The following is a 25440-nucleotide window of genomic DNA, read 5'->3' as shown; positions in this document are numbered from 1 at the left end:
TATAAGCAGAAAAGCAAAGGCACTACTTGGATGGGGTTAGCATGACAGCATGAATTTTAGATTGGATGTCTCATGGTTTCAATTAATTTTTCTTTAACAGTTTTTTCTCCCCCTGTTTTTTACAGTCTATAGTGGCCTTTCTCAAGGATCCAGAAGGTGCTCCACTGTGGGAGGAGGATCCGGAAGCCAAAGATGTTGTGCATGTTGACAGTGAAAAGGTACATTAGCTGGGTAGATGTTTTATAAATATAGGGGATGAAGGGAAGTGTGTATGTTTGTGTTAACTCGTGATGAAGCACCATTATTTCCTTTCTTTGGAATGGAAGTTTAAAGCACCCAACTTTTAAGTGACTTGACAAAGTTTGTGGATTGTGATAACTATAGAGTAAAGTCTCCTGCTTCCTGCCTTCCTCTCCCCTACATGTGGTCATGCTATTAGTCTGCCAGCTACACGGCAAGTATCAAAACATTGTGCATAGGGTGGTGGAAGGGACCTGTTTTGTCTTGAAAGTGCAGCAGCTTGCAAGATGCAGTCACTGCAGCATGCAAGTAGGAGGAAAAATGCTGCTCTTAAAACTGCAGGTTGTTATTAAAACTTGGGTTCCCTCATGCGGCTGAGGTCATCTCAGGAAGTCTGGAGCAGGAAGGAATAGGATCCAGATCTTGAGTGATTTAACCTTGTACAGTAAATGTCCTCTCCATGTTAAGTGGGAAAGCAGCAAATACAACAAAACTACCTTAAAAAGCCACTGCCGCCACAGAGCTACCCATTATTTTCTCTCTAATATGATCAGCTTGGTCTTTTGTATTAGTTTTCTAGTCTATAGATTTTTAAAACTTTAATTGATTGGACTCTAGCTGGTATTTTGTAAAGGGCCTTTTCAATTTTCTGGCTCTCATTTTTCATATTAGAAACAGTTATTTTGACATTCAGTTTTTGTAGGAAGATTAATTTTTAATGTTCACCCTCTCTACTCTGTTACAAGCCTTCGAAGGGTTGCATTCAGTTTGAAAACTTCATCTGGTTTCTCTATCATGCTGATACATAAAAATCTATTCTCATGGCTTCTCATAACTCCAGCATGTTTCATAGTGTAGAAACTGAACTTGTTTATTATTGAGTCTGACTTCTTGAACTAGAGTATGGCTTTTAATGGGTCAGGGAAGAAGTTGTTTCCCGTCAGAGATTCTGCAGTGAGAATAAAACAAGCCATGCAACTTCTACATCTCAACAGTGAAGATACTGGTCTAGGGTATTGAGCAGATATTCAAATCTATAATAATTTTTGCCATCTCCTTTCAAGTTGAAATTGAGCAAGGAGAAGAAACTCAAGTCTTGTCTGTTAGGAAAGATGACCTCTCTTCCCTCAGATAAATGAGCATATGTTCTATGAAGATATATATTAATTTTTAAAGTTAAACACAAATAATAAGAGGTGTCCTTGGGTATAGGTCTGTTCTTATTTTCTTTGGTTCATTCACTAGGAATTGAGAAGACTTCTGAAGAAGGAAGACAAACCCCTTCTGATGATGTTCTATGCCCCATGTAAGTAAGCCAACATGTCATCTCAGCTTTCTCCATTCTCCACTAAGAGATGTCCAAGTCTGAGTAGAAACGTCACCTGTGCTTCACTAATGCCATATTGTCCCATCTTTATCATTCTACTTCTGCCTGTTCTCGGTTTTCCCCTAGTTGTCCACTGCTTGTATCATAGTCTTGCCTCTTGTGGTGATGACTTGCTGCTTGTTCATTTAAGCAGCTGCTTTCTGTAATTTCTTTACCCGTTGTCCTTTCTAGATTTGTGTTGTACAAGACAGAAACACTGTATGTGGAGTGCATAAGTGTTAATACATCTGTCTGACAGTGCCTAGCCCTCTGGCCTGTGCGGAGCTCGAAGTGCAAATGGGTATTGCACACGCTTTTTACTTTTGCAGTTTGGGCCATAGCATAAGACAAGCTGGTTTCCCACAAGCAAAAGATCTCCAGAGGAGACCATGGAGTTGAAAAAACCCAATGTATTTGTTCTTCCTAACTGCAGGCAGATGGAACAATAGTGCAGTGGTCAGGAGCAGGAATATCTTTCCTGCTCCATCCGGGAGGCACCCTTGGGTGTTTCTACCCACATTGGCAGGAGTAACTTGAATACAGGGGGGATTTCATTGCGAGGGAGGGGCAGGAAGGAAAGAGCACATTGGAGTAATTGCATTTCTTTTGTGACTTTGACCTTATGTTGCTGCTATCTTGTCATTGCATTGGCTGCTTGTTCCTTAATTTTGCAGTTTTTCAGCTGCTTTTTTGTGTTTCCTGGTGGCTGCTATGTGAGAGGCTTTCCAGCTCTTCCAAAAAAGATCGTGTTGCACTGGAGTCGCTTCTCAGCTGGAAAGCGGGGGAGCCACGAGAAAGGAATGAAAGTGTGGCCTAAGCTAGAAAAGCCTCCCAGTGTTGCCCTGATAGGGAAACTGATGTTAGGCACCACTAGCAATTTGCTGGCTGATTCTCTTTTTAAAACTGTGTCCCACAGCAGCATTATCTGGTGTTTCTTAGTGTATTTTGTCTTGTAATTGCTGCCTGAAACACCACTCTACCTTTTTAGTCTCATCTAAGTACTGCCAAGATGGCCAGAATTGCCCATGACTTAATTTGATGCATCACCAAGAGAATGTTTTTTCCTTTAATTAAATGAGTTGCAGCTCTGTGCCTTCAGACTCTGCAGCAGGATGGTCCTGTGTGGCCTGGCAAGGCAAGTGGTTGCTCCCAGTCAGTGCTGCTGCCTAAGCATCAGTGGGAAATGATACGCCTGCTCTGCCTGTAAATCGCCCCTTCGGGGAGAGTTCAGCTGCAGAGTGCTTTCACAGTTTACCTGTATCATGAATAATTGTTTTCCACAACTGAGTCTCTTCCTGAAATGTGCCTTATCTAACCCTTCGTTCTCTTTGAACCGTTCCCTCAGAAATCCTCCTCCTTCCAGTCTCTCTTCTTTTGAAGTGGCAAAACACCTGCTAGTCTTCAGTGCTGTAATACTTATGCTGCTTTCTAAACTGCTGTGAAGGAAGCCTACTTGTAAGTTTTTTTTTTCTCCCCTCTGATTTTGCAATTCTTAACTCCTTCATCTTTTATTTAACATACAAGACCCTCTGACTTGATTCTTGTCCAGTTTTTCTTTTCTTACTCCTGTTACTGGAGACAGAATACATCCAGCAGTTGCATAAAAATACTGGCTTTGGGCAGCTGAAGATCCTGGTTACACACAGGTGTTACCTTTCATTACTGGGAGCAGCAAATCAAGGCTGGTCACTAAAGGAAATTTTGCTTTTCTTTACTTGTAAGGGGAAGTCAGGGAGGTCTTTGGCATGAGAGGACATCAGAGGCTTTGTCTGGGAAGCTTCAGGGGAGAGAGCTGCATTATTTCTGTGCTTTGATAGAAGCAGGGGCTTTATATTCATTGCGACAGATTCGTAGGAAATGGGCTCTTTCATTAAGTACCAGTGCAGAGGGAGATGAAAGCGACTGCAAACTTAAATGTAGTTTCTTTAGTATTTCAGAAATGCTTGGTCTGGGTAAAACGACTCAGAGCAAAGGCATGCTTTCCTTAGAAGGTATTACCTGTCATTTCAAGACCATTCACTGTACTTTTGGACCTATATTATAAAGTCAGACAGCACTAAATATGAAAAATTAGGTATACTTATAGGCATTCAGATTTATTTGTAGTAACCGTCAAAGAAGACTCCTGCAGGAGACAGTCTGCGTTTGGCAACAAAAAGGAGCTGTTATAATGTCATTGAAAACAGGGCTTTAAAAATGAGCTAGTGGAAACACTAATATGTCTTTAATTAAGCCCCTCCTTTTGAGTCAAAATACAAGAAAGAACAGAAGAAAATTAGTTTTTCGAGGTTACCCTTTTATGCCTGTATAGGAATATATGTGGATATATGTGGCTTGACAGTGTCCTGAACAGTATAACCCAGAAACACATGGGCAGGAGAGGTTATACTGAAGTGGGTTCGTGAGCAGCGAGTTTGAGGCAGCAGCAGAGCTGGGAATGGAAGGGCTGGGGGGGATGGCTGGGTGGAGGTGGCTGGTATGTGCCTGTGCTCCAGGAGGGAGTCCCGGGAGTGGTAAGAGGGTGGGGGAGAGAGATCGGTCGCTGGGGGAATTCAGGGCCTGAGGCTGCTGGAGAGAGAAGAAACAGAGGATACAGAAGATGGTTTAACAACTCATATCTTTTGATGTCTGTCCAGTGGTTTGGATGAAGCTGCAAGACCTCAGTGGGCCTCAGATGAGTGGTCCGTGCCCACCAAGAAATTGTCATTTTGACCAGCACTAATTTAACAAACTCGCTGGCAATTTGAGCAAAGACATCAAAGGTGGGAAGACCACAGAAACAAGAGCTCTCTTTCCTCTGATTAAAGGGTGTTCTTTCCAGGCATGCTGATGTGATCATAAACCAGTGGCTGCAAAATGTGTTCCTGCTTTCTGGAAGATATTTTCAAAACTCTTGTCTCTTCACCAGAATAAAAATGTTGAGTACTGTCCCATGGTGGACCCAACAGTTTCCACATAAAATGTCTGAAATCCTTGGCCACAGCTTGCTTTCCTTCATGTTGTCTGCACTCCTGCCCCCTCCCATGTGCATGCACGTGTTTTACTTCGCAGGAGTGAAACCTGGTGCTTGCAAGATGGTTTAGTGCTAATCTGCTTAGTACTACAGAACATCATCAAACAGCTCTTGGCACGCTCCAGCTGCACATGGATAGTCTTCCTCATTTGCTTTTTGTCTTTTCCTCAGCACATAAAGTTATTGTATCTTACAAGGGCTGGTGCTTTTTCTGAGTTATGTCTTTTCAATTAACAGAGCACTGTTTACCTTTTGATGTCTGTTTTAATGTGTTTAGGAAATGTCTCAAATGAATTTCAAAGACTTGTTAAGCAAGAATGACATCTTCCATTGACTTTTGAAATGTGAGTTTCATCTTAAGTTCTCCTCTGGGCTCAGCTCAGAGCCTGAGGAATATAAGATGGTGTTACTGTTTCCAAAATTGGGATGAGAAATGAGTATGAAAATGAACAGCATTAAAAACATGCATAAAATAGCTTCATATAACAAGAAGCAACACCCTTAGAAACTAATAATCTAATAATTATTTAGTGAAATAGATAAGGAATTATGTTTCAAATTTTTCTGTATATTAAAAAATGTAGTTTCATATGCTTTGGGACATAGATCCTGTAGAACAGTGTGAATAGAGTTGTTGGTGTACTACTTAAACAATTTCTTTTTTATCAGGGTGTGGTGTTTGTAAGAGAATGATGCCATCTTACCAGCAGGCAGCCACAGAACTGAAGGGTAAATATGTAAGTGAGAAGATAAGATTTCTATAAAGTTTTTAAAAATCTTTTTAACACTTTTTCTTTTGAGTATTTAAAACAACAAATACTTATCAAAGTGGGGATTTTTTAAGCAAGTCCAGATAAAGCAGAAGTCAATAACTCTGTTCCAGATCCCTTCAGGATTCTCTCTTGGTTGTTATTCTTTTTAAACCTTTGGAGAACAAGGTGTTAACTCACTTGCCCTGTAAATCCAGTGTAGTTCTTGCCGTGGAAAAATGGGCTCTGACACTAGGTAGTTTTATGTTTAGCTTCTTACTTGTGAGTTTGATGAGTGTACATGCTGGTAAAGACAATTAAATGTTTGCCATAGTGGGTTTGATCAGGTTTTTGGCCTGATGTTTCATAGAGGGATCAGGGATGGATGCTCTTACAGTAATAATTAATCCACTTTTTAGTGGACAATCACAGTGTTGTGGGAGGGGGATTTCCTTACTTTAGCTACTGAGCCTCCTCTTAGCCACAAAGCATAAGCATTAATAAAATCCTATTGTTTTAATATAGCTCGGCCAACAAAGTTAGCATTCATACCAGATTGAAATGAAAATAAGTTTTGATGTTAATAAAATCCATCAACAGCAGTCATGATAGTTTAACTACCTGTTTGTACTAATGGGGTGTATTGATCTCTCTGAGCAAGTTGAAGTCACTTCTCAAGTCAAGGTTTTATAATGTGCTTAATGTATAATTTTATATGATACCAATAAAACATGAGTGACAAAGAAATAGGATTGTTGTTTCATGGCTTTAGCTGGGTTTAATCTGATACTACCTGTTGGATCATTTCACTGTTGAGTTTACAGGTTTGCTGAGGAGAGATGGCATGTGATGAGGAAAAGGCGAAGCACTGCAGTTCATTGCTAGGGCAGCTCTGGCCATTGCTGCTCGTAAGCACTGAGTACTGTCAGGTTCCCTTATGTCCTCACAAATAGTTGTTTTTCAGAACTGTTTTCTCTAAATCCTTGTTTGCTTAGGGCTGAAACGAGTGGGAGTTATTCAGGTTTATTTAGGACACCGTACAACCCCTGAAGATGTTTTCGAGAGCGTTTTTGCCTGACCAGGCAGCACTCTAATGCCCTCTCCCCTTGGTGGAGTGTGTGCTGTGGCCTTTGGGAAGGCACTCCTACCTTGCGCGGAGGGTACGCTGTGGGGTGTGGGGTGGGCAGGAATTAGGAATGTGAAGAATCACCTACAGAGGTAGTACCAGAGAGGAGGCATGCTGCAGAGTGCTGTGTTCTCCTGCAGTAATTCCTTCCTTGTCCACGTGCAGCTTATTTTATTAAATTCAGACCATAGAATTTAAACTCCAGATCTATTCTAGTTTGATTATTTCCTTCCTCATTTGGAAATGGTTTCTGTAGATCCAGGCTAATCCTGCACAGCCGAGTGACAGGGCTGTGGCACAGCTCTGAGCCTGGCAGTGCCTGTGCTTGGGGCAGCTCAGGTCAGGGGTGCTTTTTGCACTGGAGTGTTTTTAGTGCAGCATCTGTTCAGAGGAAAGTCCGGTTATGCCACTGCCACCTGTGTCTTTCACAAAAATCAGTCTGTTGGTCTAAATTTGACCTAACTGGCTTCGTGAGTGGGATGTGTACACAGGTTGCCATTTCTAAAGTAAACTGCACTGCACCTATCATAAATTATCCATGGGGTGCCTTTAGAGCAATGTTGACCTCCAGATCAGACTTTGCTGGAAAGTTTATGATTGGTTTGGATGAGCTGAAGGTTTGGCCTTTTAATCTGACCTGTCATTAGCTGTCAGGATGTGCCAGGCTCAAAAGCTATTATTGCTATTATATAGCAGGAAAATGAAGTACAGTATTGCCTATTTAATAGGTCATAAAAATGAAAAGGTGAACTGTACCTGTCACTGGCTGCTGTGTTCTCTTGGGACTAGCTGTTTCTTGTCCCAGTACTGTTACTGAGAGGAAGGCACAGTGGCATTTTCAGTGTTACATTCGGTTTAGATCTTGCAACTCCATTACACCCAGTGCAGAAGGAAAAAAGGGGCTCCGAATCGGAAGAGGTTGGCTTATTTTATCCTTGGAACAAGATAAGGGTAAGGTGGGCTCTGGTGAGTGACTGTTTCTGACGCGCTATGGCCCCAGTGCAGGGAGGACCTGGTGGTCAGCAAAGTGCTTCAACATCTCCTTAAGGTCTGTGGACTTCGTGAGTGTGCCAGAGTGCTTTACTCGGTAAAGACTGGCTTGATCATATGCTTAAGTGCTTCCCTCCTTTGGTGCTAGTCTCTCTTTTTTTTTTTTTTTTTTTTTTTTTGTAAAAACATGGAACTTCGGAAGCATAAAGTTCCTACACTTATTTCAGTTATCAAATAAAGGAAGCCTTTGTTTAATCTCTTCATTAAACTTGGCTCTAGGAAGGCTTCAAGTAGTGGTGTGAGGTAACGATTTTGGAGCAATCCCATCAAGAAAACTGTGAAGCAAGGGAGGGGTTACAGTGGATCAGGAATGGTCAGAAGCCTGGAAGACATGGCCAGCTAGGAAAGGTTCAGAGTCGGTTTGGGTTATAGGTAGCTTGGTAGAGAGCAGGTAAGTGTTGAAATGCGTCAAATATCACTGCAGAGGTGAAGGAATAAACTGGTCTTTGTCTGCTGTGGCTCTTACAAGAGGTAATGGACTTAAATTGAAGTCAGGGTCATTGAGTCATTTGCTAAAAGTAAATTAGCTAAACATCTGGCAGGAGCAGCTTAGGAATAGAGGGAGGATCCTGGCTTTGGGTAGTAGGTATATTTTGATAGTCCCTGACAGACTGATATTATATAATTCTGTGATTATAGGCCAGCTAAAGCTGTTACTTTTGTAATTGAAACCAAATCCTATTGTAATAGGCTTTTTTGCTATTTATGCTTCATATAACATAGGAACATCAGAATGAATCCAAGTCACTGACTTGTATCAATAACCGCAGGCTGGGTAGACACAGTGAAATTGTAGCAGAGTACCTGAAATGGCTGGGAACACCTGTTTAAAACCTAGGAAGTCCTCTGAAAGTTTATGGCAAATGTGAAATCTGGTAGACTGTTGTTTTGAGGGAGTTGCTTTATAAAGCAAGAACCAGGTCCATTAATCAATGACTGTCTTGATCCTATTGCATTTACCTAGCCTCAAATGATGACATAGCAGGTGAGGGAAGGGGAGAATTGGGTCTAGATAATATCGTATGAATTAAGTCAATCTGGTTGTTGGAACTACAAAGAAAATTCAAAATAAGAGACTTGGCCAGCCAGTATAAACCCTATTTCTGTACTCTTCTCAGTTACCCTTCCTTTATCCTTTCTCAGAATAGGGGAGAGAAACCAAAGTATCTTTTTGCGAATTTCCAGCACATTCTTAGAAAAGGTTGACCTTCAAACAAGGATTTTCTGCTTTAAGATTTATTTCATGCTGGCTCTGAGCACATTTGGTTGGTCTGTGAAGTTTGCTGCACTCAGGAACCTGGTATTAAATTCTGATGTGGTATTTCAGCTGGAAGGAGAAAATCCTGTTTTTGGAGGGGGAAGGAGGAGAGGTTTGGATTAAGACCCTGCTGTTAAAATGATTTAAGCCGTCAATGCCATTAAAACTAAGTTAATCATGAAGTGGTATCTCAGCAATTCGCTGGCTGAAGGTTTGACAGAACAACCTCCATGTGAGTCCCATACCCACAGAACTCAGAATCAGTCCCATCTTCAAATTCTCAGGTCAGAAATTTTTGGAAGACAATTGGAGAGGGCACAGGATAAGTCATAGGAGCCCTGAGCCTGAAGCTTGGGGTGAAGGGCTCTGGAGGTGGAGGATGGGCTGGGATAGAGGTAAGGAAAGGGAAGGAGAGGCTTTTTGTTTCACTTCCTAGTCTGAAAAGTTACTATGCATCTGTGCCCCTCTTTTTGGTATCTGTAGGACAAGGTTAATTCTTAACTCTCGTTATACTCTATCAGTCAGGTAATTTAACATATTTAAAGCATTTATATGCCATGTGGCATTTCCTGGGCTCATGGAAATAGGGCACATTTTGCTTTCACATCAACCTAATGCTGATTTCCCCTTGCCATTCAGTAAGTGCATTTCTGAACTGGGATAACGCCAGTGCTTGGTTGGTTAGAGCTTCTGGGCATTAGCTGAGTTTGTTAAATTCATTGCTCGAGTGGAAACCAGAGAGGTGAGGGTGGAACTTCTTGTGTCCTAGCAAATGTTTGGTTGCAAACCAAGCCATATACTTGCAGAAGAAGAAGAAAAAAAATCTAGTTAGACTTGTAGCTTAAAATCCAAATACGCAAAGACAGCACAAGTAGCGCAATTGAGAGAACTCCGTTTAGGTACTTCCATTAGTGGTTGAATAAACAGAAACGGAGACGCTTCCAGAGCAAGGAGGATGTTGACAAGCTGATTGGTGTGTGCTTTCTGTGAGCTAGACGCAAATATTGCTCTGTTCCCCCTTGCACAAAATCAGAAAAACTTCAGAGATCTCCTTGCTTTACAGCAATATGAATGAAATCAGAATCTGCCCAGAGCTTAAGTTGGTTTTACTTAACTCTTTTTAAAAAAAAGTTGTAATGTTATTGCTGCATTGTAAGAATCAATACAATTATGCTCTGTTTTTTTCAGGTTCTTGCAGGGATGAATGTTTACTCTGCTGAATTTGAAAGGATAAAGGAAGAATACAATGTCCGGGGATATCCTACAATCTGCTATTTTGAGTCAGTTATGTTTTGCTACTACTTTAGAAATCATGCACTCAACTATAATTGCATGTTCTTATCTTCCAGGGCAGTGACTAAACCTTGTTTTGTTGCTTTAACAGGAAAGGAAAGTTCCTGTTCCACTTCGAGAACTATGGTGCTACTGCAGCAGATATAGCAGAGTGGCTGAAAAAGTAAGGCATTAAACTGTATGCACTCCACCTTCTATGTACTCTTCATTATTTACAGAATGTAATGATTTAGGAACAGCCATCTCTCCCTCATTCCCTCTGCTCAGAAGAGCAAACAAAACTTCCCCACTTAAGATTGGCTAAACTAGTACAGAGAGATTGCCTAATGTTTGGTTTTTAGCAAATGCCTCGCATTTTACAATTACATTTAATCTGTAATAGGAGACTGTCTGTGAACCAAAATAAATGCAGATACATAGATCTTAGCTTTGTTAAAAATGCCAACTTAAATTTCCAGTGATCTTGGGTGTCTGAACTTAATATGTTGAAAAAGGTCTGACTGTTGTTTTATTAAAAATGTATATACTGAGTGCACAGTCCTCATTGGTTCTTTAGGCTTTAGCTGGAGCCTTTAGAGTGTCATGCAGAGACAAACAGGAGATCAAGGCACCCTGGATTGCTAGTTATTTTTGCAAAGTCTGTGATTCCTGTCATGACATGAAGTGGTGTTGAAAGCATCTTGTTCTACCTAAAGAGAGCTATTTGCAGTCATAAATATTTTGGGTGCTGAATGAGCCTATGGGACTTGCAGTTGAGAGAGAAAAACAGAAAAAGTGTGTGTGTGTATAGTTGCTCTTCAGCTGGTGCAAATCAGCACATCGTCACTGAAGCTGATAGAGCAGCTGGAGAGAGCTGAAATAGTCTGGTGACGGAGAAATGCCGTTAGCAGTTAGCCCCGGCTCTCGGGCGTTATGTCATCTTTGTAACTCTCCTGTGTTTATTATACACAGCCATGGAAATAATCTTGAAATGAAGTTAATAAAAGGATACAAATGCATGGGAAGGAACAGACAGTTGCAAACTATTGTGATAATGTGGCTTGGCAAAATTGGCTCAGAATAAATGTGTGTTACCTTACCAGTGTGGCTATGCTGGGGACGTGTATGGTTGCAGGCAGCCCAGAGCCTTCAGCCGTGGTAGGCTAGGTGCTTCAGGATTGGGAACCCACAAATGGAGTGACAGCAGCATTCCTGTTAGCAACAGGAGGTACAAACGCTGCAGGCATGTACGGTGGATCAAAGAGGAGGAATTTAGCTATAGTCTTTAAGCCTCATTTAGTCCATTAAGCCTTCAGATATGAATGATCAAGATGGCAACTCCAGCAATTCTGAGGAGGTGATCAGCCCTTGGAGCAAGGATATGACTTCATCACCTGCACTTTATTATGCTTTTCAGTTTTGCAGGGATGTAGTTATCTCTTGGCTACCACATGTGAAACATTAGATGTTTGAGGTGGTTTTTTTTCCCCTGTCTGCCCACATAATATCCAGATAATCCCTGTAATACACAGTGCCTTTATATCAGTACTGTGACAGCAAGTGAACACAGCTACTGGAGGCAAAGCAGAACAGCTGCAAGCTCTTTCCAATGATAATCTCTGCTAACAAGCCACTGTGGGCTTTGGCTGATATTTCAGCAGTCCAGAGCTAAAGACAGCTGTTTGTCCTCACTTAGTGTTAGTGCATGCTTTTTGGTTTCCCAAAAGACAATCCTAGCAGTAGACTTCTTGCCCCTGTTTTGTATAATAAGTACAACTTTTAAGGAAAACAGGTTGAGAATCATGCATACTTGATTTTTGCCAGTAATTGATGTTGCAATTAAAACTGTATACAGGGTAAATCTGCTACATGCATGATACTATATTGCTCTGAGGAATCTGCAGTACAAGTAGTCAAATGGTATGGCAAGGTCTTTAGGAAAGCCGAAGAGTGTAATTAGATAGCTGCAGGGTGTATAGGCTGTATTTCAGAACACTATAATATTAAAATCATGTCAGGAAGTCGCTCTGATGTGAGACATTGCTCTGCGGAGCAGGGGCCGCGGCAGTGCCAGAGTGTGCATGGCAGCCCATAGTGAGGAAAGCCAATGTGGTTTTCTACCGTGCATGCATGTGCTGTCATCATAGATTCTCAAAAGAGAATCCAGCAGACATTGAGCCATATGAAGTGACCTATTTTTTGTGGACACTAGGCACACACTGCAGAAAGGCAACTGTTTTCCTTCTCCCCATTCTCTGTTTTTTCCCTCTAAATGTTACTGGTGAAGTGCTGAATGTGGTCTATTTTGGAGGGAAGGCATGATATAACTTAGAATGATTTAAATTATTGAAAAGATGTTTTCCATATTCTTTCCTCTCAGAAAAAGAGCTGGTTTGGAGCGCTCCAGCACCTCTTCTTTTACTACTTACTGAAGGTTCTTCTTTCTTATGCTGAAGCGTGCTAATGTATCAGTCTTATGGATACTTAACCTCTCTAATCTTCCTAATAGGCACTGGCTACCATCTCACAGAGTTTCAGATGTTTTAATGAGGTGATAGACACCATCATACAGCCTTATTCAAACACAGAGCATTATTAACTCGAGAGATGCGATCTTGTACATACCTCAATTTTTTTTTTTTAAATTCTTGATACACAGCTGTATCAGCCTGGATGGTAGGCAAGGCAGACAGCTTCTTGCTGCCTTCAGTAGCTGCCTAGTTTGTCTTGCTGTTTTTATGGGCTCCTCTCAGGCCCTTCCTTAGCACCAGCTAATCAGTTAAATCAAGAACTTGTTCTCTGCTTTTAATTTAATTAGCTCTTGATAACTCTTCCAGACTTCTGTCATCCTATTTTTGGTTTTCAGGCGTTGGATGTGCCTTGTCTGTTATAAATGACATTTTAGATTTTGCTTGTTGATTCCTCCAGGCCGTGAGGTTGCTTCTTACCAACTCCTGTGTAGGCTTATTAGCACGCACAGCATTTTAAATTGGGCCATTTGAATAACCATCCTGTGCCCTGCTTTACTAATTCCTTACTGAAATAGGTCATGCCAGGCCCTGCTAAACGCAGTGTTCTCCCAGTGCTTTGTAGCCACTATGTCTGTGTTCATCATGTTCTGCCTACTCAGCCCAAATTCATTGTGTCATGGTGTTTTCTGGAAAGTCTTCACTTCACCAGGATACCTGCAGATTATTGCTCGATTACAGGTTTGTCAACAAGCAAACTGATTATCTGCTAAGCTTTTAGAGAGTAAACTCTTATGGACGGAGACCTGCCTCTTTTTCTCTTGGCTGCTGGGCCGAGTGCAGCTCAGATCTTTCTTTGGTGTTTGTTTTTGGTTCATTTATCATATAAGCAACAGCAGAGGTGTGCATCACAGTTTTGCATGGATTGCTTAATATTCTTGGATCACACCCATTGCTTACATCAACAGAATTTGCTATCTGAATCTGTGTGTATCTCTACTGCTTTTTTTATCAAAGTAGGCTTTCAGCCTAGAAATGAGCAAGGCAGGATAAATGAGTTATCGTCCATTTGCCATTCCTTGTTCCAGGCAGCTAACACAATAATACATTTTAATCAAAAATAGTTAATCTGCTTTCACCAGAGATGGGGGTCACATCCAGACCTGTACTTTGCCAAAGAATTCGGGGAATTTTGGGGGTATTTGGAACTCATTACTACAACTGGCAAGGATGAAATAGCTTCAAAGCATGGCTCCAAATGTTTGTATGTTTGGGTGTCCTTTATGTGAACACTGCTTTAATAAACAAACTGTCAATTAGCATAGTTTAATTCACCTCTGCCAAGTTCTTTTTAATGTACATTAATAAAAGTCAAGAACAATTGTTTAGTGGGATGATGATGAGCACTGAACTGGTCCAGAGGAGCTTGGGTTCAGTTTCCAGATTTGCCACTGTGTCTTTGAGCAGTCTCTCTGGCTCTGATCCATCAAAGATGGTTAAACTCGTGCAATCATAGTGAAGTCAGTAGAACATGTCATTTATCTTTTAGCTTAAGCATGCAGTTGAGTAGCTTTTCTGAATTAGGCCTACAAGTGCATTGCTGGGTGAGGACATAATGATGCTTCCCCAGGTCACAGGGTTGTTCAGGGTAAAATCGTATATTCCTGGGGAAATGGTCTGTGTAGCTAGCTCATGGTCCCAACACTGCACCTCCTTCTTTCTCTGTCAGCCCTAATCATGCTGTCAGTATACAAGGTGACTGGTTAGATTGGCTGTTTCTGCTTGCTACTTTTTACTTTCATTTGCAATGGCTCCTGTGAACTCTGAAGAGGGAATGCTGTGAGCAAGGGAGCGTCCTGCTGAGGAGAGGAACAAAAGAGTAACAGAAAATGCACCTGATTTCTATAATGTAATAACCAAGCAGTCTGGTTATCTCTTCACTCTATCCCCTTCTGCTGCTGGTCTGTCTTCATGGGCTTCTTGAGGATTTTTTTTACTTCTCCTCCAGCTTCATGAGTTTCAGCACTTACGAGTTCTGGGTGTGTACAATTATGGAAGCTGCTGGGTACGGTTTGTGTGTCATACATATATGAACATCTGCACAAAGTGGTTCCTCGCTGTCGGACCTGCCAAAATGACTGCTTAAGAGCTGCTTTTTAGCTGTGTCTGTTTTTCTTGTAGCCCACAGGCACCTCAGCCACAGGCTCCAGAGACTCCCTGGGCAGATGAAGAAAACGTAGTTTATCACCTGACGGATGAGGACTTTGACAAGTTTATAAAAGATCATTCATCTGTGCTAGTGATGTTCCATGCACCATGTGAGTGTTTTTCTGTTCTGTACTCTTAGCCAAATGCGTGCTAGCAAAACCAATGGTGATTTTCTGTGGAGGTTTCAGAGAGCCATGAACTCAAAGTCCATACTTTTCTTATTTGTGATGCTTGTTAAATACACAAGGCTTGAAATGTTTGTGAAGTTGCTGACTTCAGGTTTAGGATGGAGATATGTTGCTGGAAGAGATACATTGTAGGCTGAGTCAAAACATAACTGAAGTTTGTAATAATGCTTAAATAGTCTGAGGACTCATCATTTTACATGATTTCCCATTTTAGCTTGTTGTCTGTGTTGTTTGCTTTCAAAGCAGAGCTCTGGTTGATTGAGCAACTCAACCTGAGAATCCTGAGCTCCTGAGTCCTTGTTCATGGCTGCTGATGTGTCATTCTGAGCATTTTCACTCCTCTGCCGCGGTTTGTTCTCTGGCAATGTAAGGGGTGATGGTCATTACCTGTTGTGCTGAAGTATGCCAAAACTTGATCTAAGTTCAGAATGTCCCCAGGACTTTTGAATACTGATGCAGAGCTGGTAGTGATACTGCTTACTGTTCAACTGAGAATGCATTGGGATGATTTTTTCATGACTTGAAGTTTTAGCTTGAGCAATAAAATGCAGTGGCTTGCCCAGAGGTGTTGCCTTCAGAAAGCTGTTCTAGCCACGTCGTCCTCCTGTATGCTAAGTGGAACAGTGCGTTAACCACTTTGCTCACTTAGGATGTAAGTTGTTTCAGCTATGTAGCTGGTTCTACCAATTCTTTGTGTCTCAGGGTGGAATCTGTTATGTTGGGTGATCCACAGCTTCTGTCTCCTCTTCCTGCTGTGCTGGCAGTTGCAGCTGGGCGAGATGTTCATTTTCATGGGCATAGATTTGAAGGTTAGGGCTCTGGAGGCGGGCTGTGTGCTCACAGCTGAACAGCGGAGGGTCTCTGCATGGTGTCTGAAATCCTGCTTCCCTTTAAGCCAGCAGGAGTTAGCTCCAAAATGCCTTTTTTTGAAGGCTTGTTCATAAGACTAGTTTGAAAAACATACCATAATGAATTTCCTTTTCCTGATGAAATGTCTAGGGATTTGATCCACTGAAGCAGGTGACTGGCTGGTGTTTTGTCACTGTGTTCACTGAATTATTTGTCCTAATGAAAGTGGGACCGGAGATTAACGGCTGGTCTGAAAACCAAAACACAAGTAGCAGAACTGATGAAGCCTGGTTTGCTCAGGCGTTTTCCTTCGTTACCCAAATCCTTCCTTCCCCCAGATTTCCATGCACCCTGGTGTGCAAGCAACAGCACGGGCTGCTGCTCCTTAGGAGCTGTACGCACGCTAGTTTGGCTGAACGATGGCTGCCAAACAGAAATCTAACTGCTGAATTTCCCTCCTTTCACTCTTTGTGCATAATGGTTAGGGATAAGTGTCCTGTCTAGCCTGAGCTTTCTGTATATTTACAGAGATTTAGTCATATTTGAAAACTTCACCATTTTTTGAGTTTGTAAATGGGCAAAGGAGTCCAGTCATCTATTTGGGCGGGGGAAGAGGGAAAAGAAATCGGCAGTTGGCTCTGCAAGCCTTATTCCTTTAGGAAGTCAGACTAAAAATAGATGAATACACACAACTACAATCAAATTTTATAGTAAATTCAAGTTAGTTATAATTCTGAACAGGGCTCTGTTCAGTTTTTAGGGTTTTAAAAAATATTTTCTAAAACACAAATAATACAGTTTTAGGGCTAACAATATTGCATGACCTGTTTGGAGAGGAGGGGCATCTGTGCAAAGGTACAGAAGTACTTTGGCAAATGCTGTTTAAAAGTAAATCAAATGTCTGAATCAGGCTGTTGCAATCTCCTGATAACAAGTTCCAGCTGCTCAGAATTGGGATAAAGAACGTTCCTTGCCAGAACAACTAAATTTTAAATGCAGCTTGAATATTTGGGGCATTTTATTTATATTCAGGTGGTAGTGGTATGCCTGCGTACAGAACCCAACTTGTACATGTGTAAAAGATCTGTGTTTGTAAGAATCCTCTCTGGGCATCCTCAGCAGAGAGTGTAAGGCTTGCAAACTAATTAACGACAGACAACTATCATAAACAGTTATCTCCATGATTAAAAGAACTTCTCCTAGCACTTCTTAAATGTGCTAATGGAGTCACCTTATGAATATTAGGAGGTAAAAACAGAGGGCATCTTATTTGTTTTAACCTTGGTAGCTTAGGATGGAAAAGGTTTTTCTAAAAATTATGTATTAATAAAAAAACCAGGTTGAAAGAGATGTGCTAAATATGACCAGAACTCAGAATATACTTCTGTGTAACTAAGAATAAGTAAGGAGATTTCAACACTGGTCTGGAATTAGCAAGTACTTAAAACCCAGTGTCACCATGCAGCATACACGTGACTTGGAGTTTTTCTAGCGTACTATCAATCGTGTGTTCCTAAGAAGCTCTTTGACTAGAGGGAGAATTATTTCAGTGATGCTTTAATTGCATAGTCAGATGGCCAATGCATTAATAGAGTGTAGTATTAAAAGATGTGTGGGGAATTGGAAGTTTTTTATACCCCTCCCACCTTCAAGTGCTGAAGATAGGGCTGGACAAAACACATCCCTGGTAAATACCTGTGAACTGCAGAATTAGGTGCTATGATGAATGTGGCCAACGGGGTCTCCATGCCTGTAGCTACTAATGATCATCCCTGAGGACCACACTGTAATTATTTACAGTCAGTTGCACTTACTAGCCCAATTAAAGGCATCACAGCATTTTGTGTTAAGTGCAGCCTGGCATAACTAGGTTCATCTAGAGCAGCTACGTGTGATTTCACACATCAAGAAGGTCTGCGGCAACTTGCACCTCTTACTATCAGAGACCTTATACCTTTTCTGCAATAATTTAGCACAACCATTAAACAGGAGATGCGCTGATTTGAGTTGTTACTGCTGCCACTGAGAAACGTGAGTGAGTGTGGGTGGATGGGATGAGTTCATCCTGCTTTCCTTTTGCAGGTCCCTAGGGACACGAAGCAGGATTTTTAACCTTCTCAAACTCCTTTGTAAAGCCCTTAAGAGGAAGTTCAGTAAATCTGAATGTTCAGCATAGGTAAACAGTGACCCAATTAGCCAGGAGTCTGAAGGCATTCTCCCTCACCAGCCATCTGCGAAGGACTGGGCAGCATTGTGCTCCTTATTCAAGCATTCTGATAAAATTTTGTAATTGCTGGTGGTGAGCATAGTGTTATCCTGGATATATCCACACTGGAGTCTTGCAGACCTCTTGAAGTGTTTTTTTATGTGTTTTTATTGTACCCAGAAACTTCAGTTATGAACTGAAATCTCCTGCACTATACAAAAGAACAAATAAATGGCCCTTTCCCACAAAGGATTTGGCGTTTTTGCTTGCATTGATCATATTTGCTAACACGAGACATCACAGTTGTGTTAGTGGGCCTATTTCTGAGTCTGTAACAGAAAGTGTATCGCACCAACCAAAGCTATTTCTGTACCATAAAATAAATAAAGGCATCTATGCAGCTTATGATAGTCTTCTGTTAGCAATGAGCGTGAAGACTCCAAGTCTGTATGTGCTTCTTGATATCTGTGCCCACAGCTGATCAATTTATTTAGATGCCCAAGATGACAGCTGGGTTCTGAATGTCTCTAAATATGGGTTATGCTGCTAGTCAAGTGTTGTTAAATGCTTTAGTGACATGGGGACTCGCTGGGACTTAAAATGCTCCTGAGTCACTTCAGCACAAAAAGGCCCTGTATGTGTTTTCGATTTCCCCATCAAACTGTTTGAGTCAAATGCAATTTTAAAAATAATTCTGTCCAAAATATTTGCCAAATCAGTGCAGGTTGCAGTCTTTCTGACTTGGTTTTGTCAAAGGAATAAACACCCCACAAATTTCCCTTTCTATGTTTTTTTGCAGCATATTTCTCCAATGCATATCTCGGAGTCTTGAACAAAATAAGCCTAAGCAAGTTGCTGATAAGTCAATTCAAATGCTGCTGAAGGGTGTTTAAAGTCTAGGATTTAAATTAAAGTCAATTCAGAAACGGGTTCTAAAAGTGTCTACTTTTCTTGCACAGGAGTTACTTTTCAGTACATTTTGTTAACGCAAGTGACACTGCTAACATTTTAAAGCATACCTGTTCCTGCAGCCTCCTGTAGAATAATGTCCTGGTGCCACCGCAAGCTGTAGCCTACCTGGGTATGTTCAGCAAGCACAGATTTGAGTAGTCCCTGTTGCTAATGAGTGGTGGTTGTCAGTCACCTCTGATGGCTGCTTGGGGTTGCTTTTCCTCCACCTCATACCCCATCAGCCATAACACAGTCCGTGGTCTGCTACTGGTGCCAGAGTAACAGAGGGGGAAAAGACGCTTTGGCTGTATTGTTAGTGTGCATTTGATTTTTAAAGGATTAAACTATTAAAATGTTTTTCCTGCAACTTTTATTCCTTGTACATGAGCTTAATTTCATGTTAAACCTGTGGTCTTCTCAGCGCTCTTCATAGGACTTCTTCAGAGACTTTTATATAAGCTGTAGTTGCACGACTTAAGGTTAGGAAAAATGTCAGTACCCTTAGTGGGATATTGGAGCCATCATGGTTTTCTTCCCTTGATAAGGAGGGAAGGCAGGGAAAATGCAGCGTGCTTTTTTGTTCTTTGTTGTTTTGGTTTTTTTATTTCTTTCCCCTCCTTAATTTGTTCTTGGAAACAGTTTTGAAGATGCAGCCCTGACATCCCTTTTCTTGCTCCCCCCACTGGAAAGGAGGGCAAAAATAAATGTTGAAATTATAAAATGCACTATAGTTTTGATGTGTTGTTGAAATGTCTGTGAAATTCCTTTCCTGTCCTCAGATATCTTCTCTCCCTTTATAAACCAGCCTGATAAATTACACAGTTGGTGCTTTCCAAAGCCAACTATTCAGCTTTGCAGGTTTTTAATTGCATGGGGAGCTGTTTTATCAATTTAGCTTTGAAAAACAGCTTTTCACACCCTTCCCTCCTCCCTCTGGTGCATTAAAACACGAGGTTTTAAGCCACTTTGTGGACTTATTATTAAGAATGCTGGGCAATTAGCCCAATACAAGAAGAAGGCCTCCAGCTTCTAAGCAACCAGTGGGCTTGGATCTCTCCCTGCCAGCACACCATCGTTGGTTTCAGTGGACTTGTTTTTGTTTCTTACTGCTGCATGTGGTGAGATTAGGATGTAGGAAACCATTGCTCACTTTATATTTAAAGTAAAGCAAACCCAGAATGTGCGCACAAAATCAAATCTGTTTTTTTTCAAACTGGGTTTTACAACTATAAATAAATAAGTCTCCCTTTCAGACCCCCGCTGGTTCCTTATGAAAGCAAGCTACCATTGCAGCGAGCGCTAATTGGTACGTCTGTTGGCAACCTCAACAGAAAGGCCACGAGTTGAAAAGGCTGAAGAATTAATTTACTGTGCAGCCGGAAAAAATAGCCTTACCAGCACAGGTCAGCAGCAGCCCAACATTGGCAGCCTGTGATAAATAAATTCTTAAGATTTTCTATGCTAATTCATGATTCAATCTAGGATATTTTTTCAAAATGCAAACTAATGCAGTTGTACCAGTTAACTGGAGGTTAAAGGCTTGTGGGTTATCCAAACAACAAGCAGCACTGAATGTGGAATGTAGAAATATCCTCTAATTTTGATTTGTCCCTGTCATATCTGGCATTTGTGATTTTTAAAATAAAGCGTTGGCTGTGTTCAGTGGCTACATGGAGAACTTTTGGCATCTGATTTCGGATGTATGGCCTCTAGGATGAAGACAAACAGTAGGTAGCTGGGAAGCAGTTCTTATTAGTCCTGTGCCAGGAACCCCCTTAATTTATTTGACATCATCTAGTAGTAGCTCTTTGTAAGAAGCTGTTGCATTAATGGTAGGATTCTGAGGAGTGGCTAGGGAGAGACCCTACCGTTGCGTCATGAGGTTCAGACAGGACCCCCTTGCTTTCTAAACTTCTTCTCCGAGAGTAGTCTAGGTGCGGCTAAGTCCAGTCTTAGTCTCAGGCTTGGTCAACCGTTTATTTTCTAAGGGTTGTAGAAGTAACCACTCATCAGTATTTGTTGTTAGTAACTAATTTGCCGGATGCCCCGGCAGTCATGTTCAATGAGAACGATCACAGCTAGAGTAATGAATAGTACAATTCATTAAGCAACAGATGCACAGGTTCTTTGGATGACCGGTGATAAGATTGCTGGTTCCCAGACACACACAAATACTAAGAAAATTAATAACGCTGCTAGGCTACGAGTGCATTAAGCAAATATGAAGTGTTGGAGATTTAAAGTGAAGCTATATAGAGATTTCTAAGTTTTCTCAGGGAAACACTTGGTATAACCAAATGTTTTAATCTCACCCAAAGGCATCCCAGTGGGGGGGAAGAGGCTTAGCCCATTGACTGGTCCCAGAAGTCAGAATGATATGCGATGGTATCTTCCCTAACACCCTCTTTCTCTTCACATATTTTATACTATTTTTCATCTTTCAGGTGGAGCTTGAGTGACTCTAGTCATACGTACCTTTATTATGATTGGAGTAACATTTCCTTGCTTTACTTTTAAAAGCATAGACTAGAAGAAATTCAGTGCCCAGTGAGGGGCTGTCGAACCTTAGAGGCAGGTAACTTTTGGGATGGAGGTGTGTTTTGGTAGTATAATGGTATTATAATGAGCAAAGATCAACAAAAGGACAGCATTTTGTCAAAAGTATGATGGACTGTTGGCCCGGGGTAGAAAATACGCAGCATACCAGCTCCATGGTACCTAGAGTTCCCATTTATCACAGAGCCTGGCCGTGATGCCTCCACACCACTCCACCCTCCGGACAACTCCTCTTAGAGTCAGTATGCCAAGTTCTCCTGGCATTGCTGACATCTAAAGTTACTAGGGAACTTCCATGGAATGGATTCCTCACGTATCAGCTGCACTTCACCCTGCAAGCTTCTTCAATGCTGTACCTTTTCTAAAAACATACATCTAATTTCTAAGTAACCTCCAGCCATTATTCCACAGAAGCATCTGCTTGTCTCTATTGATGGTATCAGTTTAGTTCAGGTGGAAAATACTCCTCCATGACCAAAGGTCTGCCTTCAGGCCTCAGCCTTGGCACCAGCCAAATTGAGTGTTTCGAAGGAAAGGTATGCATCTAGCTGGTGTCCTTGCGGAGGGGTATCAGGTAGCTTCCCAGGAAGAGCAGCAGCAGTAATAGCATCCATTCCAGTATTCCTCCATGTCTGCACCCTGCCATTGTTTCCAGTTGTATAATGTTGATCAGTCCTTGGTCAGATATAAATCTGTGTGAAAGGAGCTTATTGAACGGCAGAAGTTGCAGAGGAGAGCTGTGTTTTCACAGTGTACTTTAGCTGTGTGAAACAGCAGGGAGTTGGAAGCCGAAAGCTTGGCAGGATGTAGCCCTCAGTCAAGGGTTTGCTTTAGAGTTTCCTGAAAGGTCTATAAGCTTTGACCATCCAACCTCACGAATGAACTTTTTAAATTGGACTTTCCGTATGGGCAATACTTTAGAAATAATTGTGCCCATTATTCAGTGATGCTGTAGTCAGAGAAGAAGACAAAGGCAAGCAGTTCTGTGTTGCCTTGGCTGCAGCCTGAAAGGATTACTGGAAGTTTGTAGCATGTAAGGCGGGTCATGTATTTGTGTGTATCGTGTATTTGGAAGCTTGGCAGATGCCATACCCATGTAAAATAGCTGTGTATACTAGTCCATGGGACAATACACAAGGAGACATGCATGTGGCAAGGTGCTTGTTGTGGGCTTGATCCTGTTCCTGCCAGACCCCACAAACATTTTCTCCTTGCTTTTAGAGTAATTAGAGAAAGCTTTGAACAAGGCAAACTTTCTGCACTGTTATGTAGGTCATAGGCAGTACCCCCTAGCTCTGTTGGGTTTCTTGGTGAAGCAGTGCAGGTGTCAGGATGGGCTGTTGCAATGCCCTGATCACTGAAAGATTGAATTGTTGTGCAAGGGCACTCGGATGATAAATGTTGGTGTTTAAGAGTCTAGATAGGTAGGTGAAGAGATCTCCTTCAGTTTCATCATCACATTTCCTGACTCTTTACATCCCTTAGGTGCCTAACTTTAATGTTGCCTTAATGCATTTTTAATGAATGTGTAATAAAATGCTTCCCTGGACAAGCGTAAATTGTGCCAACTTTCTGTTCATTGTGTGCATGTACTTTTTAGCTTTATACTACTGGCAGGCTCCTGGAACAGACATATTCTTCATTTAAACCAGTTAGAAACACGTAAATTCTTGGCTCCTGGATCTGCTTCCACTGAAGTGAGCAAGTTCTGACTGTTGGTTCAGGAGAGAGGAGGACTGGGACACTCAGACTAGGTTCATCAATATTTAAAAGCATGTAAGTCCACAGCAAGATGTTCCTTGATATTACATATATTTGAATATTGCCAAAAATCTCTGGGAGTGTAAGCAGTTCGGTGCAATGACCTGCCAGTGGAATGACCTGCCTCATTAAACTGATTACAGCAATGATTTTCAGTGGAGATTTAATCACATATTAAAACAGGAGTTCTTGAAAATGCAGCAAACCACAAAAATGAAGAACCTGACACAAAGTTTTCCTTTAACGACCATCACACTTATGTTTCTCGAGGGTTTAAAAATAAAAATCAATATGGGTTTTTAGTGGTACTTAATATAAATAGGAATGCGGAGAGTATAAAAATCCTAACAACTAGCTTGTGCAGTAAAACTTGATAGGATGCCTAATGAAGAGGGTGAGGACGGTAATGGCGGAGTCCATTGTCTCTTTTGTGTTGGTCTTTTGATACTAGAGCAGACAGTTCATATAAGAAGATTGTCTTTTTGAAGCAGTTTGTGCTCTTTGAGCAGCGTGAAGTCATAAAAAAGGATGATCCAGTGATAAAAGTGATAGCTTTGGCCTGGAGATGTAAAAGTTTAGTTCCTTGCCTTGCTTTGATTTGTACGATCATGACCCAAGTTGCTAACTATTTGTCTGTGAAGCAGAGATAACATTTCACCTTGCGTGGGAGTTTTATGTAGCAAGCCACATCCAGACTGTGAAACGCTCCAGTGTTGCAAGAATTGGGGTAGGGAAGGTGTATCATAACTAAATGTTGCAAAGACTTGACTAACATGAAGGAAGTAGGACGATGCCTTTGGCGTTCCCTGGTTTGTAGCAGGCAATCCGGCCTTTGGCCCCAAGGTTTAGGAAACCCCATCTGCCACCGGGTAAGCACGCAGCTCAGATGAGATTATCATAGCTAGAGCTGCTGCCTTGCAGCTTGGTTACAGCCCATGCTGGGACTTGAAGGGAGGAGCCTTGGCTTGCTCTGATTCAGCTTCTGGTTCAGAAAGAGTAGCAAAGCCAGACTTCTGGGGCATTTGTGGCTGCTTTGCCTTCAGGCTGGATCTCGACTTGCTCTGTGCCATGGTGCTCCTCTGGGGACCCAGTGTCTACTTTGAACAACTTACTTGATAGCAGTTGTGGATATCAAGACCAGTATGCAGGACAGTATTAAATGAGGAAAGAAAGGAGCTGTGGGTTTTGTGAAACTTGGGGCATTTGTTCAGAATGCATCTCTCTATGCTTGTCTCCAGTAGGGAGCAGTTAGTTTCTCTATTAAAGATGACATTTGTGAAGGCTGTTCCAATCAGAAAGTCTTGCTGTGGATGTGTGGCAGGTGGTGTGAAGGGAACATTAGTTTCTTTGGGGATTTGCTGCCTCATTTCTCTCATCACTATTGCCTTCCTTCTCTTCTAAAAAGTCCTTACTAACTAAGACTACTGCAAATTAGTAGCTGTGGCTGCCGGAGAACCAAGGGGCAGCTGAGAGGTGACAGCTGAAGGGAGACTCACCCCCATTCTCCCCTTCTCTGGGTGTCTGTTGTAGATTATTTAGCTATTCAGAGTGGTCTTTTAAAGGACTTTTCTAATTTTAGCTGGCCTTTTTTGTCTAGTGGAAGTCCTCATCTGAGTGTGCAGAGTGAGTGACTGTCCTGCAAGTCTGACCCTAGTGTACGTATAAGCCCTTAACACTCTCGTGGAAGTTCTGATAGGAGTGAAGTGTAACTTATTTTTATAGATTTACTTTGCTTGCCTCTAATGATGGGTTAACAGTAGGAGTTAGCTTTAAGAATTAAGCACCAGGTTTATTTCTTCCAAAATTAATAATTAATTTCCTTGCCTGGATAAGCTTAATATACGGTGCAGGGCTCTCATTTGGAAAGTGCCTTACAGTGTCTCTGCTACTTGAATCATTACCAGTAGAGTTTTCATTATCAAGTTTATCTTCCTAAATACTTTATGGCTTCAATTTTTATTATCCTGTGGAAGGTAGAGAACTTACTTAAAAGGGCAAATAATGAACAGAGAAATCTACAGTGAAAGATTGCTTGCCTGCCTGTCTGTTCCTTGTGCCCTTTCAGATGGTGAGTCGGCAAGTGATGCTGTCTTTCTGAGTTATTAATAAATTAATCCATTGCTTTGATACTGAGGTATTCTGCTGACGGTGGAGGTGTCTTCTGCAGTCCCAACTGCTT

At 41.6% G+C, this 25440-nt stretch overlaps 1 protein-coding gene across 1 annotated transcript in view; it reads left to right on the top strand.

Annotated features, from left to right (window-relative positions):
- Positions 1-25440, top strand: part of PDIA5 (protein disulfide isomerase family A member 5) — a 102842-nt gene that overhangs the window by 35855 nt on the left and 41547 nt on the right. The window contains exons 6-11 of the mRNA XM_075093030.1: positions 126-218; positions 1486-1546; positions 5289-5356; positions 9991-10082; positions 10187-10258; positions 14724-14860. Coding sequence (XP_074949131.1) covers positions 126-218; positions 1486-1546; positions 5289-5356; positions 9991-10082; positions 10187-10258; positions 14724-14860 — 523 coding nt within the window. The remainder of the gene's footprint in view (positions 1-125; positions 219-1485; positions 1547-5288; positions 5357-9990; positions 10083-10186; positions 10259-14723; positions 14861-25440) is intronic.

The sequence above is a fragment of the Phalacrocorax aristotelis genome, chromosome 5 (genome assembly GCF_949628215.1).
Source record: "Phalacrocorax aristotelis chromosome 5, bGulAri2.1, whole genome shotgun sequence".
Lineage (NCBI taxonomy): Eukaryota > Metazoa > Chordata > Aves > Suliformes > Phalacrocoracidae > Phalacrocorax > Phalacrocorax aristotelis.
Note: the sequence above shows the minus strand (reverse complement) of the source record. Positions and strands in the feature narration are given on the sequence as shown.